We start from the raw sequence: 15,019 nt of genomic DNA on the forward strand, positions 1-15,019 counted from the left end.
GGTTAATTAACCCGGCGATTTCAGAGCCGGGGTGAAGGAAACGCTCACCTGCCTGCACCGCTTGTGTCCGATTCAAGAGGGCCTCAGGCTGACACAGCTGAACTTGCTGAATTTTCTGTCTGCAAAACAGAACTGACTCTCAGCCCAGCTTTACTGCGCCCCTGGGCAGTACTAGAAAGGAGCGTCTTCCTGGGCAGAGTAGAAAAACCGCCTGCAGCGCTGCCATGAACCAAGGCTCCCCATTCCTCCCTAAGAATCACCTCTACACATTACCAAAACCCTCTGTCAGCAGCCACCAAATGACAAAGTTCCTTTCCTGTAACCTGTTTTCTAATCACAAGTTACCCCAGTGCTGCTGTTACACACGCCAGACATTTGAGTCACCCCTCTGCTACGCGAGCTCTAGATTTATGCACTTCAATAACGCGCAGTGACGCAACCCAGGTGGCATTTTCACCTATTTTATTATACACAAAACATGAGCAGAAGTTCTACTGAGGAGGCTGACCACGTCCACGACCAAATCCACCTCTCTGCAACAGAAAAGGAAGAGCATTAGAAGGCACCATATTAAGCAAGTGACAGCAGCCAAGAACCACCACCCCTCCTAACAGATCTAGCTGCCTTTCCTCCGCTCTGTTTTACTTTGGTAAGCACCCCCTGCTCCGAGCGCAGCCCAACTCTGATCTGTTTGAGCCCAGCTACCTGACACAGGGCAACCAGGTGAGGACAAAAGCAACCCCTCCTAGCCAGCTCTGGGGATCTTGTCCGAAACGCTTCTATTTCTGAAGCGGAAAGCCACGCATTTCCTCCAGAGCTCAGCTTGCCTCTCACACGTGTCACTGGCTTCCCCAACAGGAACGCAGCGAGCTGGGCACAGAGGGCAGCGGTGGCCAGCCTCTCTTACAGCACCGGAGGCAAACACCCAACGCCAGCAGCACACCCGGGAAGCGCCCCACTGAAGAGCAGGCTGACAGGACCTACCCAGTTTCTTCTAATCAAAGCCTCGATAAAGGAAGCAAATCTCAAATGCAAATACTCACAAACTGGAATTCAGTGGCTGCTCCAGCACCAGCCTCAGCCTTCTTGTCAGCGCCAGCTGAAGAGAGAGAAGGAGGAGTGACTAACCAAAGAATACACCCCAAGCACAGCGCTCCTGCTTGGAATCAAAGGTTTACAACCAAAACCGACTGAAACTGAGCAAAATACAGCCAAGTAAAACAGTTATTATTGAGACTGTTAGGGAGCTACTGATCCCACCCCAGAGAAAAAAATCCCACGGTCCAGCTTGACAAAGTTCAAGAAGAGACTCCCTGTCCGTAAGCAGAGAGAGATGAATTCTGTTGTACAAATGCCTAAGCTATGCCAAGAGGCTGATTTTCCCCTTTTTCTCCTCAAAAGGGAGCCAATACTGAAGACAGTTCTCCCAAAGAGCCAAGCTGCACAAAGAGCAAGGTCGGCCTGATACCCCTACAGCAACCAACAGGCACTCACGTGGAACAGCACTGCGTCTGTACGTGTCCCTGTCGGCTTCTCCCCGAGTCAGACGTGCGGGGCGTTCACCTTCCAGACCTGAAAGTGCAAACAGCAGCATCAAACCCATTGCTCACCCAGACACAAACAACTCCTTCATGGGTGGAAAAGATGGAAAAAAGCTCTCCAGTTCGGCGTTGGATCCACCAGCAGAGCTGCGCCTTGGACAGCTCAGTGTATATAAACCTACACCAAGATGCGGTATGAGAAGGGAAACTTCACTTTAAGGGTGAAATCTGCTGAAGTGCACCAGGTTGTGCCTGGGTTGAAGCTAAATAACGTGAAAAAGGGATTTACAGAATCATCTCAACAGTCTTCTGGCCTTCAAACAAGAGCCAAAAATTAATAATAATTTAAAAAATCAGAAATACAAGGAATCTGTCACAGCCAACAGGCTTGTTCATAGCGAAGTCACAAACCGCATGACGTTCTGCTCCCAACCTAGAACACCGCTACGCTATCAGTACCACAAATCCTCCAGCACGGAATAGAGGAATAAAACTAAGAGCAGATTACCTATGGAACATCAAATTAATATCAGACAGAGCACTTGGGAGGAAAGAAACAGATGTGTGGAATCACCAGCCTCTGCGCCACTCTTGCGGGGTTCGCCCTGAGCATCGAAGACGAAACACGCTCCCACAGCACCAGGCCAAGGTCTTCAGGCTCGGGCCACACGACACGCTCCAGGCCAGTTGCTGCCTGGCACACCACAGCGCTACCAGCAGGCTCAACCACGCCGCAAGAAACACGAATCGTGCACTCCACCAAAGCACCAGAAAAGGCCCCAAAACCCCAGGAGGTCAAGCAAGACCCGTAAGTTTGGATTCTGCACCACCATCCCCACGCACCTTTGCGACTCTCGTCTGCTGCAGGCAGGTAATCCACAGAGAACCAGCACAGGAACAGACAATGTGTGCAGCCCCACCAGCTACCCCTGCCAAGGTCACCGGCACTGCACCAAAGAGGGCTGAGATGCTGCAAAGTGAAGCTTCCTCGCCGCAGAAACCCTGAGCAAGTTTTAGCCAGGAGCTGTCAGCCCCATCCTCCCACCAGATCTGCAGTTTCTTTCGCTCGTTGGATAAGCACAGCATCTAAAGAATAGGTTTGATCACATCCAAAGCTCCTCAGAGATCAAAGCAACCATCATCCTCCCAGTTTCGATGCATTTCTTTCCTTTGAAGCAGACACTGCTACAGTTTTGTTAGGCTAAAAAACAAGGTGCAGGAGACGCAGGTGAAGTCCTCAGCACCCCGTGCCCACAGCCTCCGTTCCCAGTGCAGCGTCCAGCACATGGGGACAGGGTGGGATGTAGCTCAGAAGCAGGAGTAGGCTCCTACCACCTACCAGAAAGAGCTCTGCCTTGCGGGACTTCCCTTTCACAGAGCAAGTCCTGCTTTCAGGGCAGGACGACGTCCTACAGCTTTATTCTTGGTCAACACAAGAGGCAACTCCACACGAGGCAGAAGACCCACCGCCTCCTGCCTTGAGGGAGAAGAAACATTTCCTGCTCCTAGAGACCCGGCAACGCTGTTCTGCCAACCACAGCAGCAGGAACTTTCTCCTTTCTCTACATTTCCAGAAGTTTTCATCTCGCCAAAGATCTCCTGGGACATTTCACAAGCCATGTTCGGCACTGTGGTGTTTCTTCTCTACTACCGGACAAGAAACCAGGAAAACTAAGCAGGAGGGATTTCCCAGAGCATTTCTAAATGCACACAAGCAACATAACCACCCTTCCTACTCTGAAGTAATAGCCTGGAACACAGGAACCTTTTGAGCACTGAACCGAGGGGCACGGTGGCTTCAGCACATTCACAGCATCACAGAATGGTTTGGGTGGGAAGGGACCTTAAGGGCCATCCAGTTCCAACCCCCCCGCCATGGGCAGGGACACTTTCCACCTCAGGTGTATTTATACTGCGCTACCATATCACTTTGCTCACCACAAAGGGTATCAAAATGGTTCACAAGCCCTTCACAGGCCAACACCAAGCACCCCCAAGGAAAACGTGTACCTTCTGCCTTGGGTGGACTAGAGAGGCAGGGCTGCAACCCCCAACATTACTCTTTACTATTGCTATTTGCAACCAGAGAAGAACACCTTCCAAAATGCATTTCAGACACCTGCACGTGGATCTCCAACGCGTTTCGCAGGGGAGGCCCCTGCGCAGAGGCAGCTGTGGACAACCCGAGCGGGCGGCATCAGCAGCACGTCTGCTCGCCCGACCGGCATCTCCTTCCCTTTGGGGTAGGAAAAACCCACTGAGGCAAAAATCAGACCTACAAGCCCAACATACCAAGTGTATTTGTTGTAAATGCTTAAAAACACGGAGGCAGCACCAACCACGTGACTTGCCAACAGCCTGTCAGGTGTGTGTGACACGGCCTGAACCGTGCAGACCCAACCTGACCGCGGGTACCGCAGCTGAACCCCCACGTGAAGCACGTCCAGCCCAGGCTTAGCTTTTGCTTTCAGTCATCGAATCTCCTGGCCACACGCTACCCCCGAGCACAAGTTTGTTCCCTGTCTCGGCAATCCGAGCCAAGGCTCCCCAACCTTTACCCAACAGGCAGTTCTAGGGACAACTCAGCCAGAGACAAGGTTCTCTTGTACCTGCTGGACCGGACCAGCAGGGCACACACCATCTTCCCGACACAGAACTGCGGTGGTCGCTGCAGCCTCTTCCCAAAAGACAAGAGGAGCTTTTGAAAAGCCCCAGCAGGTAGAGACATGCCCTGCCTCAGACCTCGGCCACGTCTGGGCACCAGCGGGGACCTCGATCCCCAGCCAGCTCTCAGTAACCCCAGTCGCTTGTGCGACCGGAGAGGCCCAGTCCCACGCTCAAACCTCGCGGCTTTCTTCAGCCCTCGCCAGCTTTTCAGAGGCCACCGACTAACACCAAATGCAAAAGCCATAAAACCCACTGTCACGGAGGGTGACTTAACTGAAAGGAGACTGAACTGAAAAGTTAAAGCACTAAAACAGAATTAGTTCTGGTTTAGCCCAAACCAGGACAACCACACAAGCCTCCTTGATCTACTGATGTTTCCACAGCCGAAAATCGCAGCAACTCACACCAGTCTGTGCTGGAAGCTGACATTCAGCTGCCCGTCTGCCACCCCTGCGCCACCTAACACGCTCCACCTCACTGCCTGCCTCCTCCTCCTCCTCCTCCTGACTCAGCAGCCGCCTCTCAACTGCCGCTTACCTTTGGGCCGTGGTCGGCCTGTCTCCGGACGGCTCCGGCGCAGGGTTGCGGGGACGATCTCGGGGGGAAGGTGAAGGTAATCGCGCAGGTACTGGATGCCCTCGTTGGTCAGATACCAGTAGAAATGCCTCCACGCAAACTGCTCTTTCACATAACCACGGGATTTCAGAGACTGGAGAGAGAACTCTCAGTTACTTCATGTAGGAAGCCAGTTATCATTTAACACCTTCAATCAATACCCTCACCAGATGTTTTATGAATGTGAGAGCTTATCAGGGGTATGGGGGGAATAAAGACTTAGAAACAGATAAAAGTTCACATGCACAGGACAAAATTACAGCATCATTCTCATTCGGTGAGAAAATACAAGGCTACCACACACAGAGGTATCACAGCTTCAAACATGGAGCGAGAGATGTGGATCCACACAAGAATAACCTTCCACGATCCGTGGGAAACAATAAACCAAACAGGAGGTAGCAAAAATCAGGAAAATGGGAAAATAACAAGAAACGGCAACGTCTGCCAATGTCTGGTAACAGCTGACCACGTTTGCTCGTCTCGTGTGCCCAGATCCCAGCTGGCCAGGGACCCGTCCCTCACCTGCATGGCTTTCATGACGTGGAGGTTGGGCACGTTCTTGTCAACGAGCTCGGGGTGCTTCGGCATGTGGACATCTTTCTTGGCCACCATCACTCCCTCCTTAAAAAGGAGTTCGTAGATGGCAATTCGGTTCTTCTTGGGCATCAACATCTAAACAAGAGAGTCAGTAAATCCTGCTGATCGAAAACACATTCAGAAGCTACCAGAAAGAATACAATTAACAACAGTGCTAGTTTGTAGGAAAAGCCAAAGACGTAAGTAACAAACCCCTGGAAGAACTTAATTATTTTTCAACACCTGAGCTGCTGGGGCATCCCTTCACTGTTGTTTTCCTGCGAAGGAAAACCGAGCAGTGCAGCCTTTTGATCATTAAATCACATCACCATATTAAAGGCTGTAACTTGTCTGATGTCAGTCAGAACAACAGACAAGGAATGACCCTGGTGGGGCACAGACACAGCTCACAGTAAGGCGTGTTTTGGCTCTACAACAGGTGCCGGAGGCCTGAGAACGTTTGTGTTGCTGTTGTTAATTCAGACTTAACTCGGGAGCTGAGGAAGGCTCTCCCGCTCCCCTCGGAGCCGGGAGCGGAGCCTGCCACCACATCCGCGGCCCACCAGCGCCCACAAGAGCCGCGCCACCCCGGTGAGGAGACCAACTCCAAGCGATGCTTCCTGAGATGCTGGACCCCGGAGTGGGACGCTCCGGCCCAAACAGTGGGGAACTGCAGAGCTCCCGGGGCTCAAGGCACGGAGCTGCTGAGCGGCTGGGCGCCCTCGCCAGCCGTAGCCCCGTGCCGTCCCCGGGGCGGCAGGCTGAGGACCTCCACCACGGGAGCCCTTAGGGCTGGAAGGCCCCGGTGCCACCACAGGGGCTCCCGCCACGGCTCTTCCCTACAGCCTGCGGGGGAGCCTGGAGCAGCCGCCCCAGCCCAAGGCCTGGACCCCTCGGTAACGGAACCCCTCCGCGGCCTAGTGCCCTCCGGTCCCTCCCGCCCCACAAATACGGGCCTAGGTCCCCTCCATCACGGAAATCCCCCCGCGGGGGCCCGGACAAGGGCTCCCCACCACCGCCAGGCAGCGCCCCCACGACGCCACCCCGGGATGGCGCCGATGCGACGCCGATACGGGCCGAGAGCGCGGCCTCACCGTGGCGGCGACAGCGGGCCCAAGACCGGAAAGGAATACGCATGCGCCGCGCGCCCGCTTCCGGCCTCCCCAAGGCCCCCTGGCTTAGCGGGTGGCCACGGTGCTGCCTGAGCGGGGCGCGCAGGCCCCCTGCAGCCTGGCCGTGGGGGTGCCCGCTGCGGTGCCTGCTGAGAGCTGTCCCCACTCGTGTCACCTCCTCCGTGTACCCACCACAGACATACTACCCCATGTCCCCGCCCGTGTCACGCCCTCCACGTCCCCACTCGTGACATTCCTTCCACATCCCCACTCGCGTCACCCCCTCCACGTCCCCACCACAGACACACCGCTCCATGTCCCCACTCCTGACATTCCTTCCACCTCCCCACTCGTGTCACATCCTGGTCCCCAACCAGCGTTGCCCTGGGGACCGACACCAGCGCTGCCCCCGACATCAGCCTCCCGTTTTGGAGGGGAAGCAGCTCCACGGGCAGGTGACGAGCCCCAGCCCGCATCCATGCTGGAGCACGAGTGATGTCCCCACACGGGCCAAGCGATGGCCGGGCTGTCCCCAGCCATGGGACATTTTCTCATCCCACCCCGGGGGGAAAAGCCCCCTTCCAGCTCCCCCAGGCACGGCTGCCTTCCCCCGCCCTGGGGCAGCTGCTCCATACTGGGCACCGGCGGCCATTTGGGGGGTGTGGGGGGTGTGGGGGGTGTCTTGCTGCCCTGCTTTGAGGGGCTGCTGGTGCCCGGTGCTCTGTTGTGGCACCACGGGTGTCACCACAGCCCGTCCCACCGGCGGCGCCCTTTGGAGCAGGGACATAACGCCCTGGCTGGGGTCCCGGGGGAGCCACAGGTCCCACCCCAGGCTGCTCCCCATCGGGCTCACACACCCCAGCAAAGGGCTCGGGGCTCACTGGAGACACAGAAAGTCCCCTTTGTGCCCCAAAATGCCTGGCTGGGAGATGGGAGCCACTTGCATCCCCCCCCCTCCCCGAGCCAGGCTCTTGGTCCAGGGGAGCACATGGTGGCCCTGGGCAGGGTGCAACGGCGGGGACCGGAGCCGTGTCGCTTTAGGGCCACCCTGTGCCATGTCCCCCCACAGCCCAGGGCTGCTCCTGCCCTCTTTGGAGGTTTGAACACCCCAGCAACGACAGGAGCAGCCTCCCACAGCTGCTGGAGGGGAGACATCCCCGCTGCCCCCCCCTTGCAAACACCCCTGCACCCAGGGGGACTTTGCCACATGGCACCCCCTGGATGGGGAGAGGAGAGGGGAGGGGAAGGGAGGCTGCGAGAAAACGCTTGCAGGGGAAGGGAAGAGAAGAGCAGGAGGGGACGAAAGCGCATGGAGGAGCTCGGAGGGGCTGGGGGCCCCCCACCACCGCCACCAGCCGGGCCATGCGGGGCTCCCGGCTTATTCCCATCCTTCTCCGCAGTCGTGTTTTCACCTTGTGCGGCCAAGGAGTCGTTACGCCGGGACGGCGATTGGTTGGCTAAAAATGCCTCCTTAATCTCCGTGCTGATCTTTACCCCCCTCCTCCCCATCTGCCGTGACCTTCCTGCCGAGGTGCAGAGCCAGCCCCGGCGAGAGGCAGCCAGCCCCGCTCCGCCAGCGGCCCCGCGTCCCAAAGGTACCGCCATGCGGCTCCCGGCACGTTTGGGGCTGACGCGGCTCCCGGCGAGGCGGGAGGTTGGTGACGGTGGGTTGGCCGGGGCTTGCTGCGGCGAGGGTTGCCGGCACGCGGTGGGTGACGGTGGTGGTGTCCCCAGGTGGTGAATGGGATGCCGGGGGCTCGTGATGGTGCCGTCACGCGGAGGCCGCCCCAAATCCTGTCCGGTGGTGCCTGGACAGTGGCTATGAAATGGGTGTCCCCTCCACGCCGGTGGTTGCTGGCTGGGAAATGAAACTGGCTTCAGCTGAGCGTGTCCCTGACCCATTTTAAGCGATTTATGACTCCTGCCGGATTGTGCCGAGTGGGGCTTGCCATCTGCCTCGGGTTCCCTCCCCAAATTTCAGGTTCACCCGTTTTTCCTGGCCTCATGGCATCTCAGGCAGGGTGGGAAGGCAGGGTGGGTCCCGCAGGTCCCTGCCCAGCTGCCTGCACCTCTCAGGGGAGCTGGGGTCTGGTGTGAAGTGGCAGCGAGGGGCAGGGTGCTGGCAGGGGTCCGGCAGGGGTCTGGCAGGGGTCTGATAAGGGTCTGGCAGAGGTCCAGCAGGGGTCTGGCAGGGGTCCAGCAGGGGTCTGGCAGGGGGTCTGGCAGGAGGCAGAGCTTCTTGGAGGCTCACGAGTTGTGGCACCGTGGGGCCGGTGGGACGCAGCACCCGCCAGCCCGCGCACGGCCCTGCTTGCTCTGCTTGCTGTGCCCATTGCCTCCATAGCCCACCCGTGCACCCGCCGCATCCAGGGCTCGCAGGGGGGGCTTCGGTGGGGGGGTGCTGCTGGCCCCACGCACTGACAGCGGGGCCAGGGATGCGCCAGGGTCACGCTCGCCCTGCCAGGCTGGGACCTGGCATTGCTGATGGATCAGCTGCTGCCAGCTCCGGGCGCAGGGTCCCTCCAGCCCCCCCCTGTGCATGCATAAAGGAGGGCTGGGACCCCAGCCGGGACAGCCCGCGGTCGGGGGGCTGGCAGCAACCGTGCTCGTCTTCCCCACCCAGACCACCCTGGGCTGCGTTTGGCATCGTCTTCCCCGGTGAGAAACCCCGGCTCCTGCTCCGAGCCCTGCGCTCGAAGGGGTTCAGCCTGCACCAGCAGCCCCTGCCCAGCTCCTGGGGGCTCCAAGCTCACCGCAGAGCTCCCCCCCCCCGACCCCAGGAGCTCCCTAATCCCATCAGCCGGGCACCGCGACACCCGAGCAGCTGGCAGGGAGCTGAGGCTCTGCAAGGCGGCTTAGGCTGAGCCTGGGTGCTGCCGGGGGGCTCTGCCTTCCCAACTGAGGGCAGGGGCCAGCGCCCACACCCCCCCCAGCCGGTGTTTGCCCCCGGGGTGTGAGCTCTGGAGGCACACAGGGCAACAGAGGTCTGATTTTGGGGCAGTGTTAGTGTGAGGAGGGTGGTTGGAGGGGCCGCTGCCTACCCTGGCAAGCCGGGAGGGAGCAACGGGGTCCCTGGGGGGTGCAGGGGGCTGGGGGAGGCTCATACCCCCCTAAGGTTTGTGCCTGCGAGTTTCGGGCTGCTCGGGCAGAGCTGGAGGCTGGTGCAGCCCTGGGGCAGGAGGGGTTGAGGGATGCGGCACGTCCCGAGGTGCCTGGAGCTTCCCCACCCTGGGGCTTTTCTGACATTTTATTGCCTTGTTTCGTCCGGGAGAGCAGGGATGGAGCTGAGGGGAGGAATCCCCCCTCCACAGGGCAGCCCCCAGGATGCAGCAACCCCCGGGAGAAATGCATCTCCTGGCTCGTCCCACGGAGCAGGAGAGCTGCCCTTGCCCGCCTCTGCCTGCACCTCCTCTTCGCCGCTCTCGCTCCTGCCTTGGAAATGGCAAAGCAAGAGCTTTGCTAAACGGATTAGAGCTTCCCCAGCAGCCTCTCGGGCTGCTCCCGCTTCCCTCAGCCCCTGCGCCGCCATCCCTGCGCAAACCCCATCCCTAAGCCAAACATTCAGGGCAAAGCCGTTGCCGCAGCCCAGCTGGCCCAGCTGGCGACCGCACCGCTGGCCCCAAAGGAGGACTCGGTGCCACGCTGTGCCTCCCACCACGACCCCGAAACCCCGGCTGAAGCCCTGAGGGTCCTTCCCACCTCCTGGGATTTTGTGTTCCCTTTGCAGGAGCCCAGAGAAAACTGGGGAATTCATCAGCCACTGGCTCAGCTGCTGCTGACGGTGCTGATCCTGCCCTGGGGTCTGCACTGATCCATGACCCCTCTCCAGCCGGTGCTGGTCCCCTCCTCTCCCACCTCTCCCAAGGGTGCAGGGCCACTGAAGGGGCTGCAAAAGGACGGGAGTTGGATTTAACTGTAAAAGGATTGAGGAAGGCAAGCCCAGGGGGCTGGCAGGCATCGATTAGTGACGTGCCCAGGGGCAGGGCGAGGAAGGGAAGGGAACATCAGCACCGGCAAAGCGTGTCTGCACCAGGGCCGTGTCCTGCAGCGAGCCAAAGCCCGGGTTTGGCTCCGTGTGGGATTCTCCTTGCTGAAAGGCTTATGTCCCCAACTCTGCTGATGCCCTTGGCGTGGTGGGAGGCAGTGCTACCGGGGCCAGGACGGAGCTGGGATGGAGCTGGATGGAGGAGGAGACCTCACTGAGCAGATCTGCCCAGGGACAGACTTTGTCCCCACAGGGCGGCCAACTCAGCTGATGTTTGTGCAACGCCTCGGAGGCAAAGACAGGACCCTGCCAGGCTTCTGCAGATGAGTCTCGGAGAAGGAGAAGCCGCATCCAGCCGGCACCTTCCTGGAGGGGCAGAGATGGCATCTGGCTGCCCTCGGTATGGCACAAGCGTGGGAGGAAGGAGGCAGCGAGGCCCCAGCACTGCCATCGCCGTGGCCGTGGGCAATATGTATAGGCTCCTCCCAGGCAGCTGCCAGCACGGAGCTCTGCACAGTTTCCCAGGAAAAATGGAGCCTTTATGTCCCATTCCCAGCCCCTTCCCCGGAAGGGAACCGCGGGGCCGGTTATGAGCAGACAAGAAGCGGATTGTTCGGTGGGAGCTGGGTATCTGCAGCACCTGCCCCACGCCAGGGCCCTCCACAATGGCTGCCTTTCTGCATAATTGCTGCAGAGCAGCCAATTATCCTCCGCTGCTAATTAGAGATGCAAAATAGCCCTGCGCTTCCATTCTCCCAGCAAGCCTGAGAGGGCTCCTGGGACCAGCAGCCCATCCACGGTGTGGGGCACAGCCTGGGCATGGGGCAAGCATGGCGGTACTGGCCGAATCCGGCCCCACAAGCCCCAGCCCAGGCTCCTCTCTGCCCCCAGCACCGAGTGGGAAGGGGCAGCGGAAGGCCAGGAGTGGGCTCAGGATGAGCGGGATGCCGGGACCCCCTCTCTGCCCCCATCCCCAAGCAGCCTTCCCTGGAGCTCTCCCATTGCTCCCAGTGCCAGCCAGCTCAGCAGAGAGCACAATAACTGGGGGGGGGTGGGGGGTGTGTGTGTGTCTGCTGTGATTTAGGAAATGGGTTTTCCTTTCCTTGCTAGGGAGGCAGAGGGGAGCAGGCCACGCTTGAAAATTGCCCCCTTGTTCACAGAAAGGCTGGCACGCGTGGCCGGGTGATGGGCAGAGTGGCTGATAGCTGGTGGCATTTCTCTCCGCTCCTGCCCGTGCCGGCTCGCTGCGCAGGCAGGGTGCTGGCAGCCGTGAGGGCACGGTGTGGGCCAATTTGCTCTGCTTCTTGGTTTGCTGTGGCGCTCGAAGAGCCGTAATTTCAGAGCAGCAAGTAGCCCGATAAATCACGGCTTATTTCCTGCCAATACTGGCCGCTGCTTCCCACAAGGAAACTCGTTTTACAGGGTGGGAAATGACTTACCATGGGAAACAGTAAAGCGGTGCGACGGCGAGAGCCAGGGAAAAGTTTGTTGTGGCCGAGTTTTTGGTGAAGGAATGGGCTGACCCGCATTGCAGGAGCCTCGTGCTGTGGCGGCAGAGCTCCTGCCTGCTGCCAGCACTGGGCAGCTGGAGCTGCCAGGGAAGGAGGCACGGGTCAGTCCTACCTGCATGGACCACATGTGCTACAAAGCTGGTGGCAACGGGCTGTTAGCATTGGGAACCCCCCTCCTCCAAGTCACTGCGGGCTCCCCCCATCACCCTCCTGGCGAGCATTTGTCACCCAATGCTTAATGCCAGGAACATTCGCTCCTCTGCAGCACGGATGCCGTCAGGGCAGAAGGCAGCTGGGGCGGCTCGGCAGAGCCTGCAGCAACCCTGTGCTGAGAACTGCCAACTCAGTGCATGCAAGGATGAGGCCCAGTTAATCAGCATCCTCCAGTTCCTCACCCTGAAACGCCAACGGGCAAAGATCCCCTGGCACCTGCAGGAGCTACAGTCCATCCCCGTTCCCGTGTCAGGATCGGGAAGCGTTAGATCCCTTGGGTCTCCCACGCCGCTGCCAGCTGCAGCCGGGCATGAAACACTTCGGGGGCCTTTCTGTCTGGCCGTGAGGTGGGAAGACACGTTTGGATGGCACGAAGCTGGAAGGAGCCGGAAGGCAGGCAGGACGGGGAGCCCCACCGAGCTTCATTAAGCCGTCGAAGGTGCTCGTTAGGGGAAAGCTGAGCCGGCGTCGGAGGCCTGCAGAGCCTCCCGGGACTGGGTCACATACTCTGGGCAACCTGATCCTGGCGGCAGCAGCCCAGCAGCCTCGTTACTGCAGCTTCTGCCGGCGGCTTCGGTTACTCGGCTGGAGTAACTCATCTCCTGATGGCTTTTAATTTCCCTGACATCACCCATAAGCTGGGCGAAATGCAGGCGCATTTGGGCAGTTGAGAGGGGGAGAGGCTGTCGCCACCCTCACCCGCATCCCCCCCGGCTCCCCAATAGCCCTGGTCATGGAGTGGGAGGGCTCCAGCCTCCTGCTCCCCCATGGGACCTCCATCCTCTAACAAGCCCTGGTGACTCTGGGCACAAGCCCTCAGGCTCGGGAGGAGGCAGATGGCAGCGGGGAGGGAGCTGCCCGGCTCCCTGGCCTCAAAGAAGCCTTAGGAGGATGCAGCCCCCGTCACCCCCTTCTTTCCCCAGTCCTGCCGGGAGGGAAGGACTGTTTCTGCTTCTCCCGCCAGCCTGTTCCCAGCTGGCACATTTGGCAAGGAGGAGGCACCGGCTGCCTCTCCGAAGGCGTTTTGGGGTGTTTGTTTCTGCAAAAGCTGCAGCTCAGCCCTAAAACCCTCCCCGCAGCCATTTCCCCAGGGCCCATGGAGGTGGCCGAGCACCCAGGGGAGGAGAGGGGGGACCCCATTGCTCTGTCCCATCCTGTGCAGGAGGGACAAGGACCCCAAGGAGCAGCGGGATGAGGACCCCCGGGGTATCCTCACTCAGCTCAGCCTCCCAGCAGCACAGCCTAAGGGGGAAGGAGCCCAGTTTTGGCCCTAACGGAGCCGCCGGACACCCACCTGCACCCAGCCGTGGGCTCCTGCCACCCCACCGCCTCCTCCATCCCCCTGCCCTGGGCCGCACGCAGTGGGGAAGCCCTGTCCGGTGGGTGCTGAGCACCCACCCAGCACCCAGGGCAGGTGCTTGGGGACCTGGGTGAGGGTCTCACCACGGCAGCGGGGGGCTGGGCAGCCGTGCAGCACCCCGGGGTGGGTGCAGACCCAGGGGCAGCAGCCTAAGGATGGTTAGGGGGGGAGGTGGGGGTCCATCACCACAAACACACACACACACACACACACACACACACACCCCGGTATGATTTTTGCAACCTTTGCAGGCAGCGGCTCCATCCCCCGGTTGCCATGGCAACGGGCAGGCTGCAGGCAGGGCGCGCTCCCGCGGTCCGTGCGCGCCGCCGCCGCCGCCCGGCTGGTGCGGAGCTCAGCGCAGCGCAGCGCAGCTCAGCCCGCCCCGTCCCGCCGTGCCCGGCGGAGCCCCCCGGGCCCCCCCGCGGCCCGGCCCAGGTAAGCGACAACCCCTGCGGGGGGGGATCTTTGCCGGGAGCAGCCTGGGAAGGGACAGGGGATGCCCGGGACCCCTGTGGGGGATGGGGCTGCGTGGGGTCTTTGCGCGGGTGGGGATGGGGGTGCGGGATGGCAGGGTCCCTTGCGGGGATTTTGGGGTGGGGGGAGATGCTGTGCAAGGACCAGGCAGGACGGCGTGGGTCTGTACACACATCCCCCCCCCCCCCCCCCCCCCCCCCCGCGGCAGGACGCGGTGTCCCCTCCTCCCTTGTGCAAGCCAGGGAGGGGACATGACCTTCACCCCCCTGCCCCGTGTGTCCCAGGGGGTGCCGGGACAAGGGGCACCTGCTCTGAGACGCTGCTGCACTCTCGGGTTTGTGCCTCAGTTTCCCCAGCTGCAAGTGGTGGTGGTGGGGGACTTGTGCTGTCCACATCATCGCTGTCCCCCTGCCCAAATGTGTGCCTCACCCCATCACTGAAGCCCCTCCTTTTGCCACTCTCACCCCAGCTTCCCCCTTGCTCTCCCTCCCCCCCCATCCCCCTGCTTTCCCGCTTGCTCTCTCTGCCCCCTCCGGCTCCAAGTCTCCTTCCCCCACCACAGAGAGCTAAAATCCCACTGTGCCTCCACGTCACTCTGCTCCCTGCAGCCCCTTTCGCCTCCGGACCCGGGTCTGTCCTGCCAAGGTACAGGGGACGGGACCCCCCCCCCCCCCCGGTGCCAGCACATGATGCTCTGATTTCCCTGCTCCCTGATGTGGAAGCGAGGGTACAGCACTGCTGTAGCCTCCACCACCGTTGTTTGCTACGTCTCAGTTTAATTGCAAACCTCATATTTGGATTTCTGCCTAAACCGCGCTCTGGGGACCGCAAAAATCCCTGCTCGAGAGTCTGAGCATCCTTGTTTACAGTGGCAAGCCGAGGCGGCCAGCTGAGAAAAGCTGCAGAGCTGGAGGGCAAGTCGAAGCCCCACAAGCTGAAGCTCAGCCCCATCTCCCTTC

General features: G+C 60.2%; 1 protein-coding gene across 1 annotated transcript; it reads right to left on the reverse strand.

Moving 5' to 3' along the window:
* Window positions 1–445: 445 nt before the first annotated feature.
* RPS10 (ribosomal protein S10) lies at window positions 446–6,554 on the reverse strand. Its single transcript, XM_086476684.1, has 6 exons — window positions 6,497–6,554; window positions 5,349–5,498; window positions 4,746–4,917; window positions 1,495–1,572; window positions 1,044–1,099; window positions 446–533 (listed from the first exon to the last, which is right to left on the reverse strand). Exons 2-6 carry the CDS (start codon window positions 5,496–5,498, stop codon window positions 492–494), a joined length of 498 nt encoding a protein of 165 aa, XP_086332810.1. The 5' UTR covers window positions 6,497–6,554; the 3' UTR covers window positions 446–491.
* Window positions 6,555–15,019: the final 8,465 nt, after the last annotated feature.

Source organism: Leptosomus discolor, chromosome 21 (genome assembly GCF_034619465.1).
Source record: "Leptosomus discolor isolate bLepDis1 chromosome 21, bLepDis1.hap2, whole genome shotgun sequence".
In the NCBI taxonomy this organism is placed as follows: Eukaryota; Metazoa; Chordata; class Aves; order Leptosomiformes; family Leptosomidae; genus Leptosomus; species Leptosomus discolor.